Source organism: Eleutherodactylus coqui, chromosome 7, assembly GCF_035609145.1.
Source record: "Eleutherodactylus coqui strain aEleCoq1 chromosome 7, aEleCoq1.hap1, whole genome shotgun sequence".
NCBI lineage: Eukaryota > Metazoa > Chordata > Amphibia > Anura > Eleutherodactylidae > Eleutherodactylus > Eleutherodactylus coqui.
The window spans coordinates 180,643,388-180,661,105 of record NC_089843.1 but is presented as its reverse complement, the minus strand read 5'-3'; the positions used below and the strand labels follow the sequence as shown (position 1 = coordinate 180,661,105).

At 41.1% G+C, this 17,718-nt stretch overlaps 1 protein-coding gene across 3 annotated transcripts in view; it reads right to left on the bottom strand.

The window, feature by feature from the left end:
• ADAMTS3 (ADAM metallopeptidase with thrombospondin type 1 motif 3) overlaps positions 1-17,718 on the bottom strand; it is a 276,553-nt gene that overhangs the window by 58,236 nt on the left and 200,599 nt on the right. For all 3 annotated transcript variants that reach the window (XM_066574067.1, XM_066574068.1, XM_066574069.1), the window contains exons 14-15: positions 11,495-11,628; positions 11,230-11,353 (exon numbers count right to left, since the gene is read on the bottom strand). In XM_066574067.1, the coding sequence (XP_066430164.1) occupies positions 11,230-11,353; positions 11,495-11,628 (258 nt within the window). The remainder of the gene's footprint in view (positions 1-11,229; positions 11,354-11,494; positions 11,629-17,718) is intronic.

Below are 17,718 nucleotides of genomic sequence, written 5' to 3'. Positions count from 1 at the left end.
ATCAGTCTGTGCAATGAAGAAGATAGAAGATGTCTCTATTACCCTGTTTCCATGAAAATAAGACCTACCACAAAAATAAGCCCTAGCCTAATTTTCGGGGAGGCTTGAAATATAATCTCTACCCCAAAAATAAGCCATAGTTACACTACATTAAAAAAAGAATACATTACTTAGCAGGCTCAATTTAGGACCCTCCTGCTGCACTGTAGGGGTTCAGCGTGGTTCCCGCAGTCCTCAGCTGCTCGTACAACATAAATTACACCTCCAGGAAGTGATGGCTGTGATTGGTTCCTCGACTGCTGCTCAGCCAATCAATGCAGTGCTGGATGAACCAATGCATGGCTGTGATTGGCCACAGCTTAGCCAATTCATAAATCCCCCCTCTACAACGTGATGGCTGTTGATTGTTTCTTCCACCACTGCTCAGCCAATCAATGCAGCGCTGGATAAACAAATTACAGACATCATCATCACATTGTTTCATCCAGTGCTGCATTGATTGGCTGAGCAGCTGTCAAAGTACCAATCACAGCCATCGCTTCCTGGAGGTGGGATTGATGAATCCTGTAACCAGGAAGTGATATTGTATGAGTGGCTGAGGACTGCGGGAAGTACGTTGGAGCTGTGGAGGGACCTGGACCGAGTTTGCCAGGTAAATATAATAACACCTCCCCTGAAAACAAAACCAAGTGCATCTTTTGTGGTAAAAATTAATATAAGACAGGGTTTTATTTTCAGACAAACACGGTTAATCACAGAGCTTTGGAGTCCAAAGTATGCAATATAGCACAAGGCACACAGACTGTTTGCAGGCTTACTGCAGTGCAATTCCAGTGAGTACTGACATAAAAATATATGAGACTTGGCATCTTTTCACAAATCCAGACGTTACAGTGGTTGGGTGGGGGATTTTGATGGTAACAGATTCTATGAAATCATATTCAACAATGAGGACCAATCTGCAGTGTGGTAAGCTATCATTATATTTTCATATAACAGAAATGTTTATACTTATTCATTTAGTAGTATATTGTGACAAAATCCTCTGCTGTTTCTTTAATACAAAAATGTATTAAAGAACAGATTTGTTAAATACAACAATTCCTGCAACACAAAGTCGCCTCTAGCAAGATAAAGCATGATGCTGGTTTATGTAGTTTATATCGATGGAAGCAGAGGCTACTTAATGTGAACATGTGTGGGGTGAGTGTAAAGGGAAAGATGGACATGAGCTCTGCTATCAAACAGACTTGACCCTTACAGGCAATTATAGGAGAGGTGATCTCACACATACACATGGCCTTCTCCACAGGTCTAAAGGTTCTTTTAGCCAGAACTATTATCGTTCAAAAAATCGTTCAAACCGACAAAAGTGAACAATAATTGTTCAGTCTAAACGTGAGCCGATTACTGAACGATAATCAATTTTTGTTAGTTGTTCGTTTTATGTAGGCATAAAAATCATAGTTAGCTCGTTTGCTTATCGTTTGGTTCAAACAGCAATCGCTCAATCCCTCTCATTTGCTTATACAACGAATGTGAAAGACTGAACGATTCTTGTTTGAACTAGCTAACCATCTATCTGTCTGTATATATTTTTCCAGGCATTCTTGAATTGATTTACTGTTGAATTTCCAAGCACGTTTGCTTGACATTTGCTCCAAGCATCTACTACAGTTTCCTAATATTGCTTCTGATTTTTTTTATAGAATCTTAGAATGGTAGAGTTGGAAGGGACCTCCGGGGTCATCTGGTCCAACCCCCTGCTCAGTGCAGAATCACTATATCATCCCTGACAGATATTTGTCCAGCCTTTGTTTGAACACTTCCATTAAAGGAGAACTCACCACTAGAGATGAGCGAACCTACTTGACCACGCCCCTTTTTTGCCTGAGCGCCGCGATTTTCGAGTACTACCGTACTCGGGTGAAAAGATTCGGGGGGCGCCGTGGGTGAGTGGGGGTTTGCAGGGGGGATTGGGGGGGGGGGGAGAGGGAGAGAGAGAGGGCTCCCCCCTGTTCCCCGCTGCTACCCCCCGCTCCGCCACGCCTCCCCCCGCCCCCCGAATCTTTTTACCCGAGTACGGAAGTACTTGAAAATCACGGTGCTCGATCGACTAATTACTCAAAACGAGTATATTCGCTCATCTCTACTCACCACCTTCCCCCAACTAATCTCAGATTATGCCTCCCTCTTCTAGTGTTTAGCTTCCTAATAAGAACACTTCCTTCCTGAAACTTATTTATACATTTAACATATTTAAAACTTTTACTGATATCTCTCCCCCCCCTTCTCTTCTCCAGGCTGTAGAAATTAAGTTCTTTAAGTCTTTTCTGATAAATTTTGTTCTTGAGACCTTTCACTATTTTTGTAGCCAATCTTTGGACTCATTCTATAACTTTCTGTAGATGAGATCTCCAGAACGGCACACTGTATTCCAGATGTGGTCCCACAGAGCTCTATACAGCGGGATCACAATCTCCCTCTTTCTACTGGTCATACCACTAGCTATGCAGCTGAGGATCCTACTGGCTTCTTTGCAGCCGGACCGCAGTGTAGACTCATTGCTGGCTCCTAACCTAGACTGGTATAATATTTGTTCATGCCTGCTATCACAGCAGACCTATCCTACTGAAATGTATACAATCAGGTTATATTCACACAGGTATCTTCATTCTGTTCCATCAGGTTTGTGATGCCTTTGATAGGCACAATAGTGTAGTGTGCTGAGCGATGCTACTGATATTTTTCCTGACATATCTACTGTAATTATTATAAGTCAACTGGCTCTATTACAAAATCAATCAAAATGTATATGTCATATCCATCATGGAACCTGTAAAAACAGAGCTCATTGTCAGCTTGAATAAAGTGTTAAAATATTTTACACATAAAAGATCAATGAAATAACTGAGAACTGGGTTACAGCATAATATTACATGAATCAACATACAGTGGGGCATTCATTTCTATAATAAAAAGCAATAACTGTAACACTTGGAAAGTCTTTTCTAGGGTGGTTGTGAGGATTGGGAATACACTGGATCACAAAGCCATGAGAGGGAAAATTGCTGATAGGAAGTGCACATTTATATTACGTATTTTTATTTCTACAGCAAAAGTACTATTATTTGTTATGGAAAACATAGATACCAGAATATCAAATGTAAATTATACACTCTTTGTAAAAAAAAATCAAGAACCTAGAAAGAGTTGTCGTTTTGCTGCAAAACACAGCACGCAGTTACGTCTCAGGCAGATATACAAATGATTACAGTTGTTGTCTGATTAGATAATATTTGAGGCCCTAAAAGTGGTTCTACCCTTGGCCTATAAAAAGGCTACTTATGTGTAGTGGATCTCTCCTTCTGCTTGTGTAGAGCTTGTTGACCACTAGACGCCTCTACAATACAGAGAGAAGATTTTGCTCAGTTGGAGCTTGAGAGGAGGTGAATTATTCGAGAATTCGAGAAGCTAAATGGTTGTACCGGGGAACTGCCCACCATCTGGGCCATTCTGACCAGACTTTTAAAAGGTATCAGACCAGTGGATGTGTAAGGCGATGCACACAAGGGACTGGGCTTAGGATGTCCTTGACAGACCACCAGTAGAGAGGATCATCTGACTGTCTGACAAACAAGAGCAACACTAACTTTTTCATTGGCTGCCATCCAGAGACAGGTGGCACCATTGTTATAGGCTCCTGTGTCTGTCAGAACAATTTCCAGGTACTTGGCTGAAGGACATTTGGTCTCATGGTGCCCATTACATATACTGCCTCTAATACCCACCCACCGTCGCCACCATTTACAGTGGTGTCATGAATGATGACTGTTTAGCAATTAATCCAGGTTTAGTTTAGGCACTGATGATGGCCGTGTTTGTGTCTGAAAATCTAGGAATGAGCAGCAATCCTGCCTTTGCTGTGGAGCGGCACACTGTCTCCACTTTTGATGTGATTGTCTGGAGCCATCACATACGACAGTCAGTCACCCCTAGTAGCGGTGCAAGAAACAATGACAGCTCAGCAATATGTTCAGGACATCCTGCAGCCACATATGATCCTCTCATGGCAGCTTCCAAGAGGCATTTTCCAGCAGGATAATGCTCAGCCACAAAAGGCAAGGGTGTAATACAAATGCCTGCACAACATTGTCACACTTCTATGGCTGCCCAGTCGCCAGATTTATCACTAATAGAACACATATGGGACCATCTGGGATTCCATCTTTGACAGCCTACCAGTTGGCATGATCTAGATGTTCAGTTACAGCAAATGTGGACCGAAATGCTGCAGGATACCATATGGAACCTGTATGCCTCCATGCCTGCCAGTATCAGATCTTGCATCCAAGCTAGAGGCAACCAAACAGAGTACAAGAGCCTCCCTTCAAGTTTTCAGTTTTACTCAATAAATTATCCTATAAGTTTTATTTAATTTCGACAACATCTTCTAAGTGCTTGATTTTTTTTGGCAATGAGCGTATATCAAATGAGAACATTTTTTCCCATCAAGAAGTTTTCTGCAATTTCAGAAAAGAAGACTAAGGAGTCTGATAACATAGTTTTTATTTTTTGTTGTTATTACTTAGTAAGGTAATGAAACAACTATATCACTCATGTAAAAAACAACTGTCCACGTAATGGTTGACTGCATCATCTCTAGCAGTAATAACTACAACCAAGCATTTCCTAATTTCATGTCAGTCCTTTGCATCCATTTTCAATGAACAGTACACATCACTCAAAACAGAGTTTCCAATGAGTATGATATAACAGCTACAAAGCTTCTACAAGAACATTAAAGGGGTAATCCAGGGACTGTCCATTTTTTTACAAAGCTGCCCAATATATGGTAGAAACATAACAAAAGCCATATTCTCCTCCCTTGCAACTTCTGGCCCGCCAGTGTCTGTTTTCTGCTGGCCTTCAGTTCTAGGTCCAGAGAGGAGGTGATGATGTCACCAACATCAGGGCCATGTGCAGCCAATCATCAGCTCACTTCAGGTAGTGATTAGCAGCAGTGATCACATCACTTAGTGTCGGAATGTCTTTGTTCAGTAAACAGCAGTGGGGACTGAGAGTTAGGGAACCAAAAGCTGCAGAGGAGGTGAGTACAGCATTTGTTATGTTTCTACAGTATAATGGGCAGGTTTAAAAAAAAATACATTGTTATTGGATAACCCCTTTAAGCCACAACAAAAACAAATTGCAGAAGCTATGAAAAACGTATTGTTGAAAATTACAAGTCTGAAAAGCATTACATAAATATGTCTAAGGCTCTCGAACACCACAGAACCACAGTGAGAGTGATCATCTCCGGATGAAGAGGACTTAGCATGGTGATGACTTTCACTGGAGGGGAAACCTTACCAAAAATATGACACTGGCACAGAGGCAACTCATAGAAGAAGTGACTAATCATCGTAAAAGAACATCCAAAAGGAAGCAGGCCTCAGTAATGTCACATAGGGTTAATGTTCAGGCTTCCACAATAAAAGGCTGGGCAAAAATGGGAAAATCTAAAGCATACCTACAGTAACTTTTCATACAACTTACAGTGTTGCTAGAAAGTTCATGAACTCTTCAAAATTTTCATATTTCTGCATTATTTGACCTAAAACTACATTAGATTTTCAAAAAAGTCCTAAAAGTAGAAAAAGAAAAATAAATCAAACAAATGAGAAAAATATTAGACTTAGTCATATATTATTAATTGAGGAAAATGATCCAATATCAGTCTGTGAGTGGCAAAAGTATGTGAACCTTTGCTTTCATTATCTAGTGTGACCCCCATGTGCAGAAAAAAATGCATCTAAACAGTTCTGGTAATTGTTGATTGTCCTGCACATCCTATAGGGGAGGAAGTTTAGCCCATTCTTCCTTACTAAACAGCTTCAACCAGGGGCGTAACTATAGAGGATGCAGGGGATGCGGTTGCACCCGGGCCCAAGAGCCTTAGGGGGCCCATAAGGCCCCTCTTCTCCATAGAGGGAGCCCAGTGTTATGAATAAAGCATTATAGTTGGAGGCCCTGTTACAGGTTTTGCATTGGGGCCCAGAAGCTTTAAGTTACGCCTCTGGCGTCAACTCTCTTATGTTGGTGGGTTTCCTCCCATGAACTGCTTGCTTCAGGTCCTTCCACAGCATTTCTATAGTCAGGACTTGGATTGGGTCATTCTAAAACTTTAACTCTATTCTTCTTTAACCACTCCTTTATAGAATGACTTGTGCACTTTGGGTCGTTGTCTTCAGCTCACGGACTGATGTCCTGACATTTTCCTTTAGAATTTGGTGGTATAATTCAGAATGCATTGTTCCATCAACAATGGAAAGCCATCCTGGCCCAGATGCAGCAGAACAGGCCCAGACCATGATACTACCAACACCATGTCTCACAGATGGTTTGAGGTTTTTATGCTGTAATGCAGTATTTTTCTTTCTCCAAACATAACACTTCTCAATTAAGCCGAAAAGCTGTATTTTGGCTCATCTGTCCACAAAGCGTTGTTCCAATAGCCCTCTGGCTTGTCCAGGTGATTTTCAGCAAATTGCAAACGGGCAGCAATGTTATTTTTTCGAGAGCAGTGACTTGCTCCTTGCAATCCTGTTATGCACACCATTGTTCTTCAGTGTCCTCCTGATAGTGGGATCATGAAAATTAACATTAGCTAATGTGAGAAAGGCCTTTAATTGCTTAGAGGTTAACTTGGGTTCCTGTATGACACTGCAGACTATTATACACCTTCCTCTTGGCATGATCTTTGTTGGTTGACCACTTCTGGGGAGAGTAATAATCTTGATTTTTCTTTTCTATTTGTACACAGCCCTTCTGACTGTGGATTAGTGGAGTCCAGATTCTTTAGAGATCGTTTTGTAACCTTTTCAAGCCTGACGGGAATCAACAACTCTTCTTCTGAAGTCCTCAAAATTGTCCTTTGTTCATGTCATTATATGCTTCCATAAGTGTGTTATGAAGATCAGACTTTGATAGATCCCTATACTTTAAATGAAACAGGTCGCCCAGTCACACCTGTTTGTCATCCTATTGATTGAAAACACCTAACTCTAATTTCACCTTCAAATTATCTGCTAATCCTAAAAGTTCACATACTTTTGCCATTTACAGACATGTGATACTGGATCAATTTACTCCATGAATAAATGACCAAGTCTAATATTTTTTACTCATTTGTTTCATTTGGTTTTCTTTATCCACTGTTAGGACTTGTGGGAAAATCTGATGTAGTTTTAGATGAAATCTAAGCAAAAATTTGGAAAATTCTGAAGGGTTCACAATAGAGATGAGCGAGCATACTCGTTAAGGACAAATACTCGAGCGAATATTGTCCTTTTCAAGTACCTGCCTGCTTGTGAGAAAAGACTCGGGTGCCGGCAGGGGTGAGCGCTGTGTTGCGGGAGTAAGCAGGAGGGAGCGGGATGGGGGGAGAGAGAGAGATCTCCCCCCCCCCCCCCGTTTCCCCCCGCCCCCCTTTATTAGCTGCTTTATTAGTTCTTGTGTGCTTGCATGGTCACACAGAGATCTGTATATATGCTGTATAAATTACCTGAAAGTGCTGCGAAATAAGTTAGCGCTATACAAATAACAAGTCCCTTCTGACTTTAAAGGAGTTATGTAGATCTACAGTATTTTCTTAGTAAAATCTAGTTCCCAAATCTAGGGACCTGGATTGTAGCAATGCATTGGGGGAGCAAATTGTAACTAAAGATATATCAAAAGATTAAATTAAATATATCTCTATATATTCCTCCTCACTACTTAATACTACTGTGTCCTACTCTCGAATAAATGGCACAGTGCTCTTACCCCTGAAAGCTACTAATGCTAAATGTAAATTTGCAACACACATTAAATCTTAATTAAATAAACAATAGTGAAAACCTTGGCTGGTTTCCCAAAGAATCTGCAGTTACAGGCTGCTGACCATAACAGAATTGACATGTATTTATAGTCATATTCCTTGATTTCATACTAAGTTTCTTGTATAGTCCATTGTATAGTATTTAAAGGCGTTTTCCAGGACTACCCTATTGATGATCTATCCTCAGGACAGGTCAGCATTAGTTGATCGGTGGGGGTCTACCGCTTGGGATCCCCACTGATCAGCTGCTTGAAATTACAGCAATGCTTGTGTATGTGCCACTGTCACTTCAGTCCATAACAGTCACAATGGCTATGCCTGGTATTACAGCTTGGTCCCATTTACCTGAATGAGACTGAGCTGTTCTCAGGCTATGTGACCGATGTACATGACGTCACAGGCCTGAGAGGCAGCTGTGGAGCTTATCCGAGTACCAAAGCCTCCTTAATCAACTGATCATTGGAGATCCAGAATGGCGGACTCACGCCAATCAACTACTAAGGAAAGGTCAACAATAATGTAGCCTTAAAAAACCCTCTAATATAGAAATTGAACTTTGCAATATATTTCATGACAAACAAATCTAGTGTATTTTTTGATCGATAAACCTACACAAGGCAAGTTGGAGCTGCTGTCCAGCCTTCATTGCCCCTTTGTCACTGATGGCTACTAGGTATCACAAGAAATGTGAGTTTGTCTTTAGTTAAAGAGAGCCTGTCAGCCTGAAGACATAGTCCATTCTGCAGACAGCATCTTATAGAATGGACTGCAATTTCAAACTGATAGGTTCCTTTTAAAGGGGTTCAGTCATTAGAAAAAATTATACTTACCTCAGCCTTCTTACCCCGATCTTCTCCTGGCTCCTGCAGTCCCCGGGTCACCTCACCACAAGCCGCTGATCTTCTTCTTCCTGTGAAGTAGCGTGCATTGCCAGCATTCTGCTTCCTGCAGGTCAGTGTAATGTAACCTTCACTGCCTAGTAGGGAGTGCCAAAAGCTTGGCAGCCTGCTTTAGCACGCAGGCGTGGGCTATTGCCGCAACTGTGCATGGGCAGGCTGTTGCCGTGACTGGGTGTGCGCGGCGTCTCATCACAAGTGTTCATACACTATATGAACACTCATGGCGAAAACCCCGCGCCTATGTATTAAAGCACGCTGCCGAGGATTTGGCATTCCCTGCTAGGCAGTGAAAGCTATGTCACTAGGGGCTGGCTTGCATTGAGGTGACCCAGGGGACTGAAGGAGCCAAGAGAAGATGGAGGAGGAGAAGACTGCCTGGGGAGGAATAGGTAAGTATTGAATTTATTTTTTCTAATGACAAAACCCCTTTAAAGGGAACCTGTTATTACTCCCCAAGGGCAGTATAAAGTAGTGACAGACATGCTGATTTCAGCTGCCTGTCACTTATAGGATAAAATGCAGCTTCCAACCCCTGCTCACTCTTTATTGGACGTTTATAGGGTGGGTAGCAGCCCCACATGAATAAACTAGACCTCTCTCTCTGTGAGCTGCAGGAACAACCTGTAAGAATGATTGTACAGAGCTCCATAAATGACAGACTGCTGAAATCAGCGCATCTGTCACTACCATATGCTGCCCTGTAGAGATGGACATGACAGGTTCCCTTTAAGCGTCGCAATTTCCAATAGTTGCAGCCAGGCAGAGTTTTTTGGGGCACAGAGGCAAAAAAGACAGTAGCTCTGCCTTGTACTGTGTTATATGTATTCATTTTGATCATTCCACCTGTATCTATGGTGAAAACAAAGAGCACTGGCAGCAGCAGGTAGGGGGAGCTGGAGAGCACTGCAGCACATTGGCCAATCCACAGCGCTCACGTCAATAACCTAGCTGGCTGTAATGGGTTTGTGTGCTCTCTATGAAATACATGGAAAGACCACGGACAGGATATGTACCCTTAGTTTTGTCTGCTCAGTCCATCCTGGCGTTCTGTTATACCTGCTGGAAAAAATATTGCAGCATGACAGAACTGGAGGGAACCCATTATAGTCAAAGGGTTCCATTAGGCGTTTAAGTTTCATCATTTTGAAGATCCGGCTGCATTTTATTTCCGTTCTTTTGTTACATAAGGGGACAAAAGAACAGAAAAGTGAACATAGTCTGATCCGGTCACGCAGAGTCTAAGCTATACTTATTAAGTATATCTCCTCTTCTCTGACTTTGGGTGTACCATAAATCCCCAGTATGACAACTATGGTAATTCAAGCTATGTGTATCAAATTACAACTATGCTGCTATTGGTTGCCTAAATTTGAGACCACATGTGCATTTCTGGTTTTTACAACTCAGTGCCGTTTCATAAACCCCAAATATACAAATCATTGTGACCATTTTAGCGGATGCAAGAGAAATGTGGGGTTAAATCAGGCATTTCTGTGCAAACGTTTCTAAACTTTCAAACTTGCAATATTTTCACTGTACTTGGAGTTTTTCATATCTGTAAGATGGTCCAAGTTTGACAAATCCCTACTTGTCCTCTTCTTACGCGAGTCTCGCATGAGAATAAGAGATGCAATGGGCTGTGTCCCGCACATCGGAGTATCCGTGTGCCGTGCAACATGAGTTGTGCTCAAGAATCTCTGGTTCAACTCGCCAAGTGTATACAGCCATAATAGCATAACAGTTGTCTTTTTATTATATTTTTAGGCCGGGTTCATACGACTGTACGCTCACTGCATATTATCCACTCAGTTTTTGCGCGCCTAACATGCAGTAGCAAAATCCCATAGACTTTAATTATACCGCACACACAAGTCGCACAAAATGTGCATATGAAAAAAATTGCGACATGCACTATACTATCTTGGCGTGTGGTACATGCATGTCAAGATAGTGTATGGGCATTGGTGATATGCAGCTATTCTGCATGGCGTTACGTACTTTCTGTATGCTCTCATGTGGGAGATACGTGCACGGCATGCCAGCAAACATGCTTGTTTGAGCGCGGCCTTAGTCTGCTTAATAGTAGATGGTATTGTTTGTTTAAAGTGAAGCTCCACCTTGCATTAACATTGGCTATACAGTCAGAACAGAACATCTAAAATCTAGAATCTTTTATAGCGACCCTCTGCTCCTGGACCACTTCTCTGAGTACCTGCTGCGCACTGTGTATTAGTAAACATCATTAGTATATGACACTACCTGCGGCCACCTTAAATCCCTGCATCGCCCTGGTGTACACAAAAATATACCCATTGGTCAATCAAAGCCATGTGCAAAGTTGCTTAGATATGTTTTTTCCGAGCATTGGATCAATAAAAGAATTGGTCGTACATTGGTTTTAAGCAATTAAATTGAACATCCACAATAAAAGTTGAACATTTAATTTACCAGTTTTTTTTGGAGTCCTCGTAAATGTTCCTTTCACAGTCCGACAATGGGAGTTATCGCCACCGCACACGCCACACTTATCTTCCACTTTGTTGGAACCAATTTCCTTGTCGCAGCCTACCTTCTACAATAAACAAAGACATGTCTAATATGAGCTTATGTATTGAACATAGTGATACAATATTGTATATAGCTGCTCCCCTGAAGTCAAATACTTTGTAGTGGTAATTGATTCAGTGATATTGGCCAACACTACAGTACTTACAACACACTCTCCTCTCACACAAATGCTATAGGGATCTTTGTAGGAGCAGCGGGTACCATCATGTGCTAGCTGCTTCATTGATGCAACGTCTCCCGTTTGTTTGGACTGACAATAGAGCTGGCATCTTTTACTGGCTGTAGAAACAAACAACATGATACATTTTATTGGCAGTTATTTATCCTAAAGGATGGACAAAAGAAATACATAAAATGTAAAACTGTTCACAAAAATTTAAAGAGGACCCGTCTCCCCTCATGACATCACTATTTTTGTAAATACTTGTATTCCCCATGAAATAGTTCTGGAACTTCTTTTTTTACAACCCGACATTGTGTTATTCCTCTGTTAATACTCCTAGAAACCTATGAATATAATTATACCGGGTGTTACTAGTTGAGGTTTGTCCTGACACACACTGACACTGTCCAATCAGTGCTGATGGTACCAGACAGTGTAGGGAAACACCTCTTTGACAAGGGGAATGATAATGCCCAGTTGCCAATTTACTGTATTCATAAATTCGAGGAAGAATAACAGAGAATCGGCACAATGTAGAATACTAAGAAAAGAGGCTCCAGAATCATTTCATAAGGAATGCAAGTATTTCTGGAGAGCCGACAGGTCCTTTTTAATAGGTGATTATTTGCAATGCCTTCTTGCCAATGTCACCCTGTTAGGCGAGGTTTTGCTTTTGTAGGCTTTTCTTGAACAGACGTTATTAAATTTTAATAAACCTCAGCAATAACAGAAGTGTTCCAAAAGTACTCACATGCTAACTTGTCAAATCTAATATGTTGGTGGCTTCCACCCCTCCGACCATGGACTTACTCAATTTACAACAGTCTTTAGCTGGAAGACCATTGGAATACTAGAGAATTATGCTAACTGCTCTGCAGAATCTGTTAGTAGAAAAGTAGATACTATAGGTATTTTAACATTGTCAAGTTGAAACATGAGTACCTTTCAGTCTCATGGCTACCAAAGGACTATTTTAATGCACATTTAAGCAAAGCAACGATGATGGAAGAGCCACAATTTCATTATGTATTTATAATTCATTATAGTGCTATTTATTTTATGTCGTATCCATGTGCTTTTCGTATGGAACTACGAGACCCAACATACTCCATGCACTCACTAATCTTGTCATGAGAGGGAAGGAAGTTATTGCTTGACAACTCCCTGAGTGTCAACTGGTATTTAGTTTTTAGATAAATGGAACTACATGAATGTCTTCATTTAATGAATATACAGTATATTATAAAATGATTTCATTTATTTAAAAAAGTTGACAAAAAGAGGAAACTCACAAAAATGGTGCAAATATGCAATTTAGTCACCTTTGTGCCATGTTTTTATGTATTAGCATGCGACTTTGCTACAGTTAGGAAACATTCTGTGCAAATTCTGTCTGCATCTGCGGCTCAGTGTATAGGATTGAGCTGCAATGCCAATCACAGTCACTACCAAACGGGTGGATCGGCCAATTATTCCACTGGGAATTTTCCCGGGGGGCCAACTGCCCCAGAGTATATGCTGGGACACCACTGTGTGATTCATTAGTTACATGGGTATACTTGTGATTACTTGCCTTGTGAATAATAAAGAGCATTGGCCCAGTAGATTGCACTGCAAGACAGCCACCACCGCAGGGAGTAAGGAGCACCAGGTAAAGCAATAGCCTGCTTCTCCTCCTCCCCTTCTCTGTCTACAGAACAAATGAGCCCCATTGATTGGTGAAGCAGCAGATTGACTGCTGCTCCACCAATCACAGTACAGAGCTCCATGGCAATGCACCTCTGCAAAGGAAACCCGCCTGTGACCAGGTGTCCCTGGATCTCACCTCAACCTGGTAGGCTTGATGTACCTGGAGCTGTGAGGTTGGGAGGCTACAGAACTGGAGCTGGCAGAGGTATAAGTATGTATCATTTTAAGTTCACGTTTGTGTATAAAAGTATGTCTGTATATATAATGTGTGAAATCTATGTATAGTGCCTCAGTGTATGTACAGAACTGTGCCTATGCATGTATATGGTTGTGTTCTGGGCTTTCCGTCTGTCTGTTCTATCTTTGGAGCAGAGAAACTGAAATAAAACAGAAATAAATATTTAGATTTTTCTGTCCATCAATTTCAAAGGGTTTTCAAGAAAATGGAAAGGTTTCCATTTCCTTCTGTTCTGTTTCCATAAGGCGGCACTATTTGTTCCATTTAAAAAAAAAAAAAAAAACTTTACGGAATGGAAGTAAATGGAAATCTTAATTTTTTTTTTCTAAGTCCATTGAAATTAAAAGGGAGAAAAAACAAGAACCTTTATTTTCTTTTGTTCTGCTCCCCAAGTGGAACAGAGAGACAGAACGCCCCAACACAGGTGTGCACAGAGCCAAAGGGAGCATTCCTACAGCGTTTTTCACTAAGTCTGGGGCTTCTATCAAAGGTGCTGAAAACGGGGCCCCAGAACAGAAACAAATGGAACCATTCACTGCCATTCGTGAAACAGACATGATTTTGGTGTCCGTCTGACAAGGGCTGTGTTCTTTTCCGTTATATTTCGGGTATAGAATACTGTAGTCAACTACATTATTCTACACCCCAAATACCCTGGAATAACGGCAATAAACAGGACCCTTATTAAATGGACACCAAAATCGTGTCCATTTCACTAATGACGGTGAAGGTTGCTCTCATTTCTGTTTGGGGGTTCCGCCGCAGTGCTGTTTTCAGTATCTGTGATGGAACCCCCAGATAAAATCCCACAGTGTAGTGAAGAACATCGACAGAACACTTCCTAAGAGGATGTCGACACCGGTCGTATTCTTCTCAGCCTAATATCTACTGTAAATATTGCTGCAATTCCACAGCAGGAATCAGTGGCAAAATCCGTAAGTGTTACATATGAATTTGCTTCATATTTTGTAGCAAATTCTCTGCAGATTTCACCCCCTCATTTAGCTGCAATCTGCAGTGAAAATCTACAGAATACATTGACTAAGGCCCCATGCACATGGCCAGGTCGGATTCCGACTGCGAAATCTCACAGCGGAATCAGACCCTGTGCCCTGGCATTGAACCCCGCATACCTGTCCTGCCTTTCTCTCTGTGCCCTGCAGATGTGCCGACTGGGGCACTGCCGCCCCTGCGCAGTACAGGGAGTCGTGCCGGCAATGACGCGGTTCTGCTGTGACTTACAGCGGGACGGACAGCTTTCATTGACTGCAATGGAAGCCGTTCCTGCAAGTCTTGCAGTAGAATAGGACATGCTGCGATTTTCCCCCGCGAGTGGAAAATCGTAGTTGATTTCCACTCGTGGGCAGAAAAAAAACATTTTCCTTGCATGTCCTCGTTTCGGATCCCGCAGTGCAACTACGGCCATGGGCATTGGGCCACACTGTGAAATTAACCCATTAAAGCGATTTTACCAGAATAAGGAGTTATCCATAGGATGAAGAATAACTTTCTGATCAGCGGGGGTCTCACTGCTATGACCCCAGCTAATCTTGAGTACGGTACTCCCATGCCCCACTCTCCTGTAACTTCAGAAGTTGCTTCTTCCCCATCAGTGACTCTGAAATGAGCGCTGGCTGAGCATGCAGGGTCAGGAATCCCTTCATTTCAATGGAAGTGTTGGAAATACTTGAATATTTTTTTTGCCCTACTACTTTTAAGAAATAAAATATCTTTAAAGAAAATGTTGTTGCCATCTTCTGACCACCATAACTTTTTTTATTTTTCCATAAATTGAGCTGTGCGAGGACTCGTTTTTTGCGGGACGACCTGTGATTTCTATTGATACCATTTTGGAGTACATCTAACTTTTTGGAACACTTTTTATTACATTTTTTTTCTAGGAATTAGAGGTGACCACAAAAGTACAATTCTGGAGTTTTGCATTTATTTTCTGATAGTGGTCACTGTCTAGAATAAATAGATTGAACTTTTACAGATGCAGTGATATCAAATATGATATTTTCTTACATCTTCATTATAAATGAGGAAAGTTTTAGTTTTTTCACTTTTAGTGACCAGTATTTTTTTACAACAGTTGAAAAACTTTTTTTCATGCACTTTACTTTTTTCTTTATAGCAGCATTTAAAGCTGAGTTCGGCATGAACGCTGATCGTGGCTCTTGTGGCCATGTGTCAGCTGTCAAATACACCAGTCAAAGACACTGTGTCAGCAAAGTTTGGAACGGGTTTGGCTCCTGCACATCTAGGACGTACATATAACTCCTGAGGTGCTAAGGCGTTAAAATTCACACAATCTGTCAATTTACTCTGCTGAGTTTTTTCTCTCGGCGTGCAGATGAATTTATTGAAACCTTATTCAAACTGCTGTAATCTTGTATATATGATACCTTTTAATGGCTAACAAAAATACATGATTCTTCCTCAGGCAAATAATTAATTAATTCTTAAAAGAATACCACCACAGGTTGAGTAGAGAAAAAAAAAAAATACTTAAACAGTGCCTTGTCATAAGTATGTATATATATATATTTTATATATATATATATATATATATATATATATATATATATATACATACATGCCTCTTCGGATCGATTTCATTATGCCTGAGGAAGAATCTTGAGAGGTTCAAAAGCTCGCATTAACATCATGTTTTTTGTTAGCCATTAAAAGGTATAATATCTACAAGATTACTTGGTTTCTCTTACTGAAAACAATCATATTTTGCTCTGCTGCCTAACACGATGCTAAACTATTTTCATTTTACTCTAAAAGCATGGCTGTGTGTTTGTAAGTGCTGAAACAGATGGGTGTGTTTTAGCCTCATTATGCGGCCGTGAAAATCATGGCCAAATAATGGAATGAAACAAATCCATTGATTTTAATGGCTTCATTTCCACTATCGGGATTCCCGTGCGTTATTACTACATGCAAGTAAAGATAGGACTTACCCTAATACTATTTGCGAGAAAATGGGGCATAACTTATCTTCCTGAATTTTTATTCAAACTAGAGCGCACTAGTGCAGAATTTGCACAGTCTGAAAAAAGGTTCATGCGCAGATATGTTCCATATTGGTGACTGTAATAGCATATGCGCCCATGTGTTTTTGCCCTATGATGCACTGTTGTGGGCTACTGTGCATGTAAAATCGTATCATTGTGTATGAAACATTCTTGTCTGAAACATTCATGCCTGGGTCACATTCTCTAAACTTGTAAGGTCCCCTCCCCACGAACATATGTGTAATTGTATGCTTGAGCACTGCGTATTTGTGAAATGAAGTATGGTTTTATGTGCCAATCTGAATATGTTACGGTACATTTCTAATGCACTCTATTCATTTCAATGGATGATGCAGGGTGTCAAAATCGCACAGCAACACCCAAAAACATGACATACAGCATTCGTTTTAGAACGTGTTATAAATGCTGCACTAAAACGCTCGTCTAAGAAGCCCCATTAGAATGATGAGGGGCAAACATTCTAAAACAACTATGTGTGTATGGTTTTCACGCTTGGTTTCCTATTCCCAATCATTGTTATAAAGACCCGTATAAAGGATCTGACATTGATTTGAAGGAATGCTGCCATCCAATAGGTGGCGCTGCAGAGGTATTGTTCCATCTTCCTCATTTGCATAAATTACCCAAAGGAGCATGCATGGCTGTATAAATCTCCTCACTCACCTCTCAGGTCTCACACCCTTTCTGGGTGCTCTCCTTGGGGAGAGACGATGCCTCCCCCAACCCACTCACCCTTTAAGTGTCTCCACACAATTTTTGGGTGCTCTCTTAAAGGAGAGACAACACCACTCTTGATCCAGAAACCCTATTGAAATGAATGACGGCTTAGTGTAGACTTTTTAGCATATATTGTTTATTTGTAGTAAACTTGGTTGTGGTATCATATCTGGGTCTGTTCTAGTATCCATATAGAAAGCTTTGTTCTGCTACCATATCTATGTAATAAACTTGGTTCTGGTACTGTATCTTTGTCGTAAGCTCTATTCTGGTATTCTGTCTTTTTTGTAAGTTTGATTCTTTTGCTGTGTCCTTTACCCCTTGCAAAATACAACATAAGCTCATATTTAGAGATGAGCGAGCACCAAAATGCTCGGGTGCTCGTTACTCGGGACCAAAATTGTGCGATGCTCGAGGGTTCGTTTCGAATAACGAACCCCATTGAAGTCAATGGGCGACCCGAGCATTTTTGTATATCGCCGATGCTCGCTAAGGTTTCCATTTGTGAAAATCTG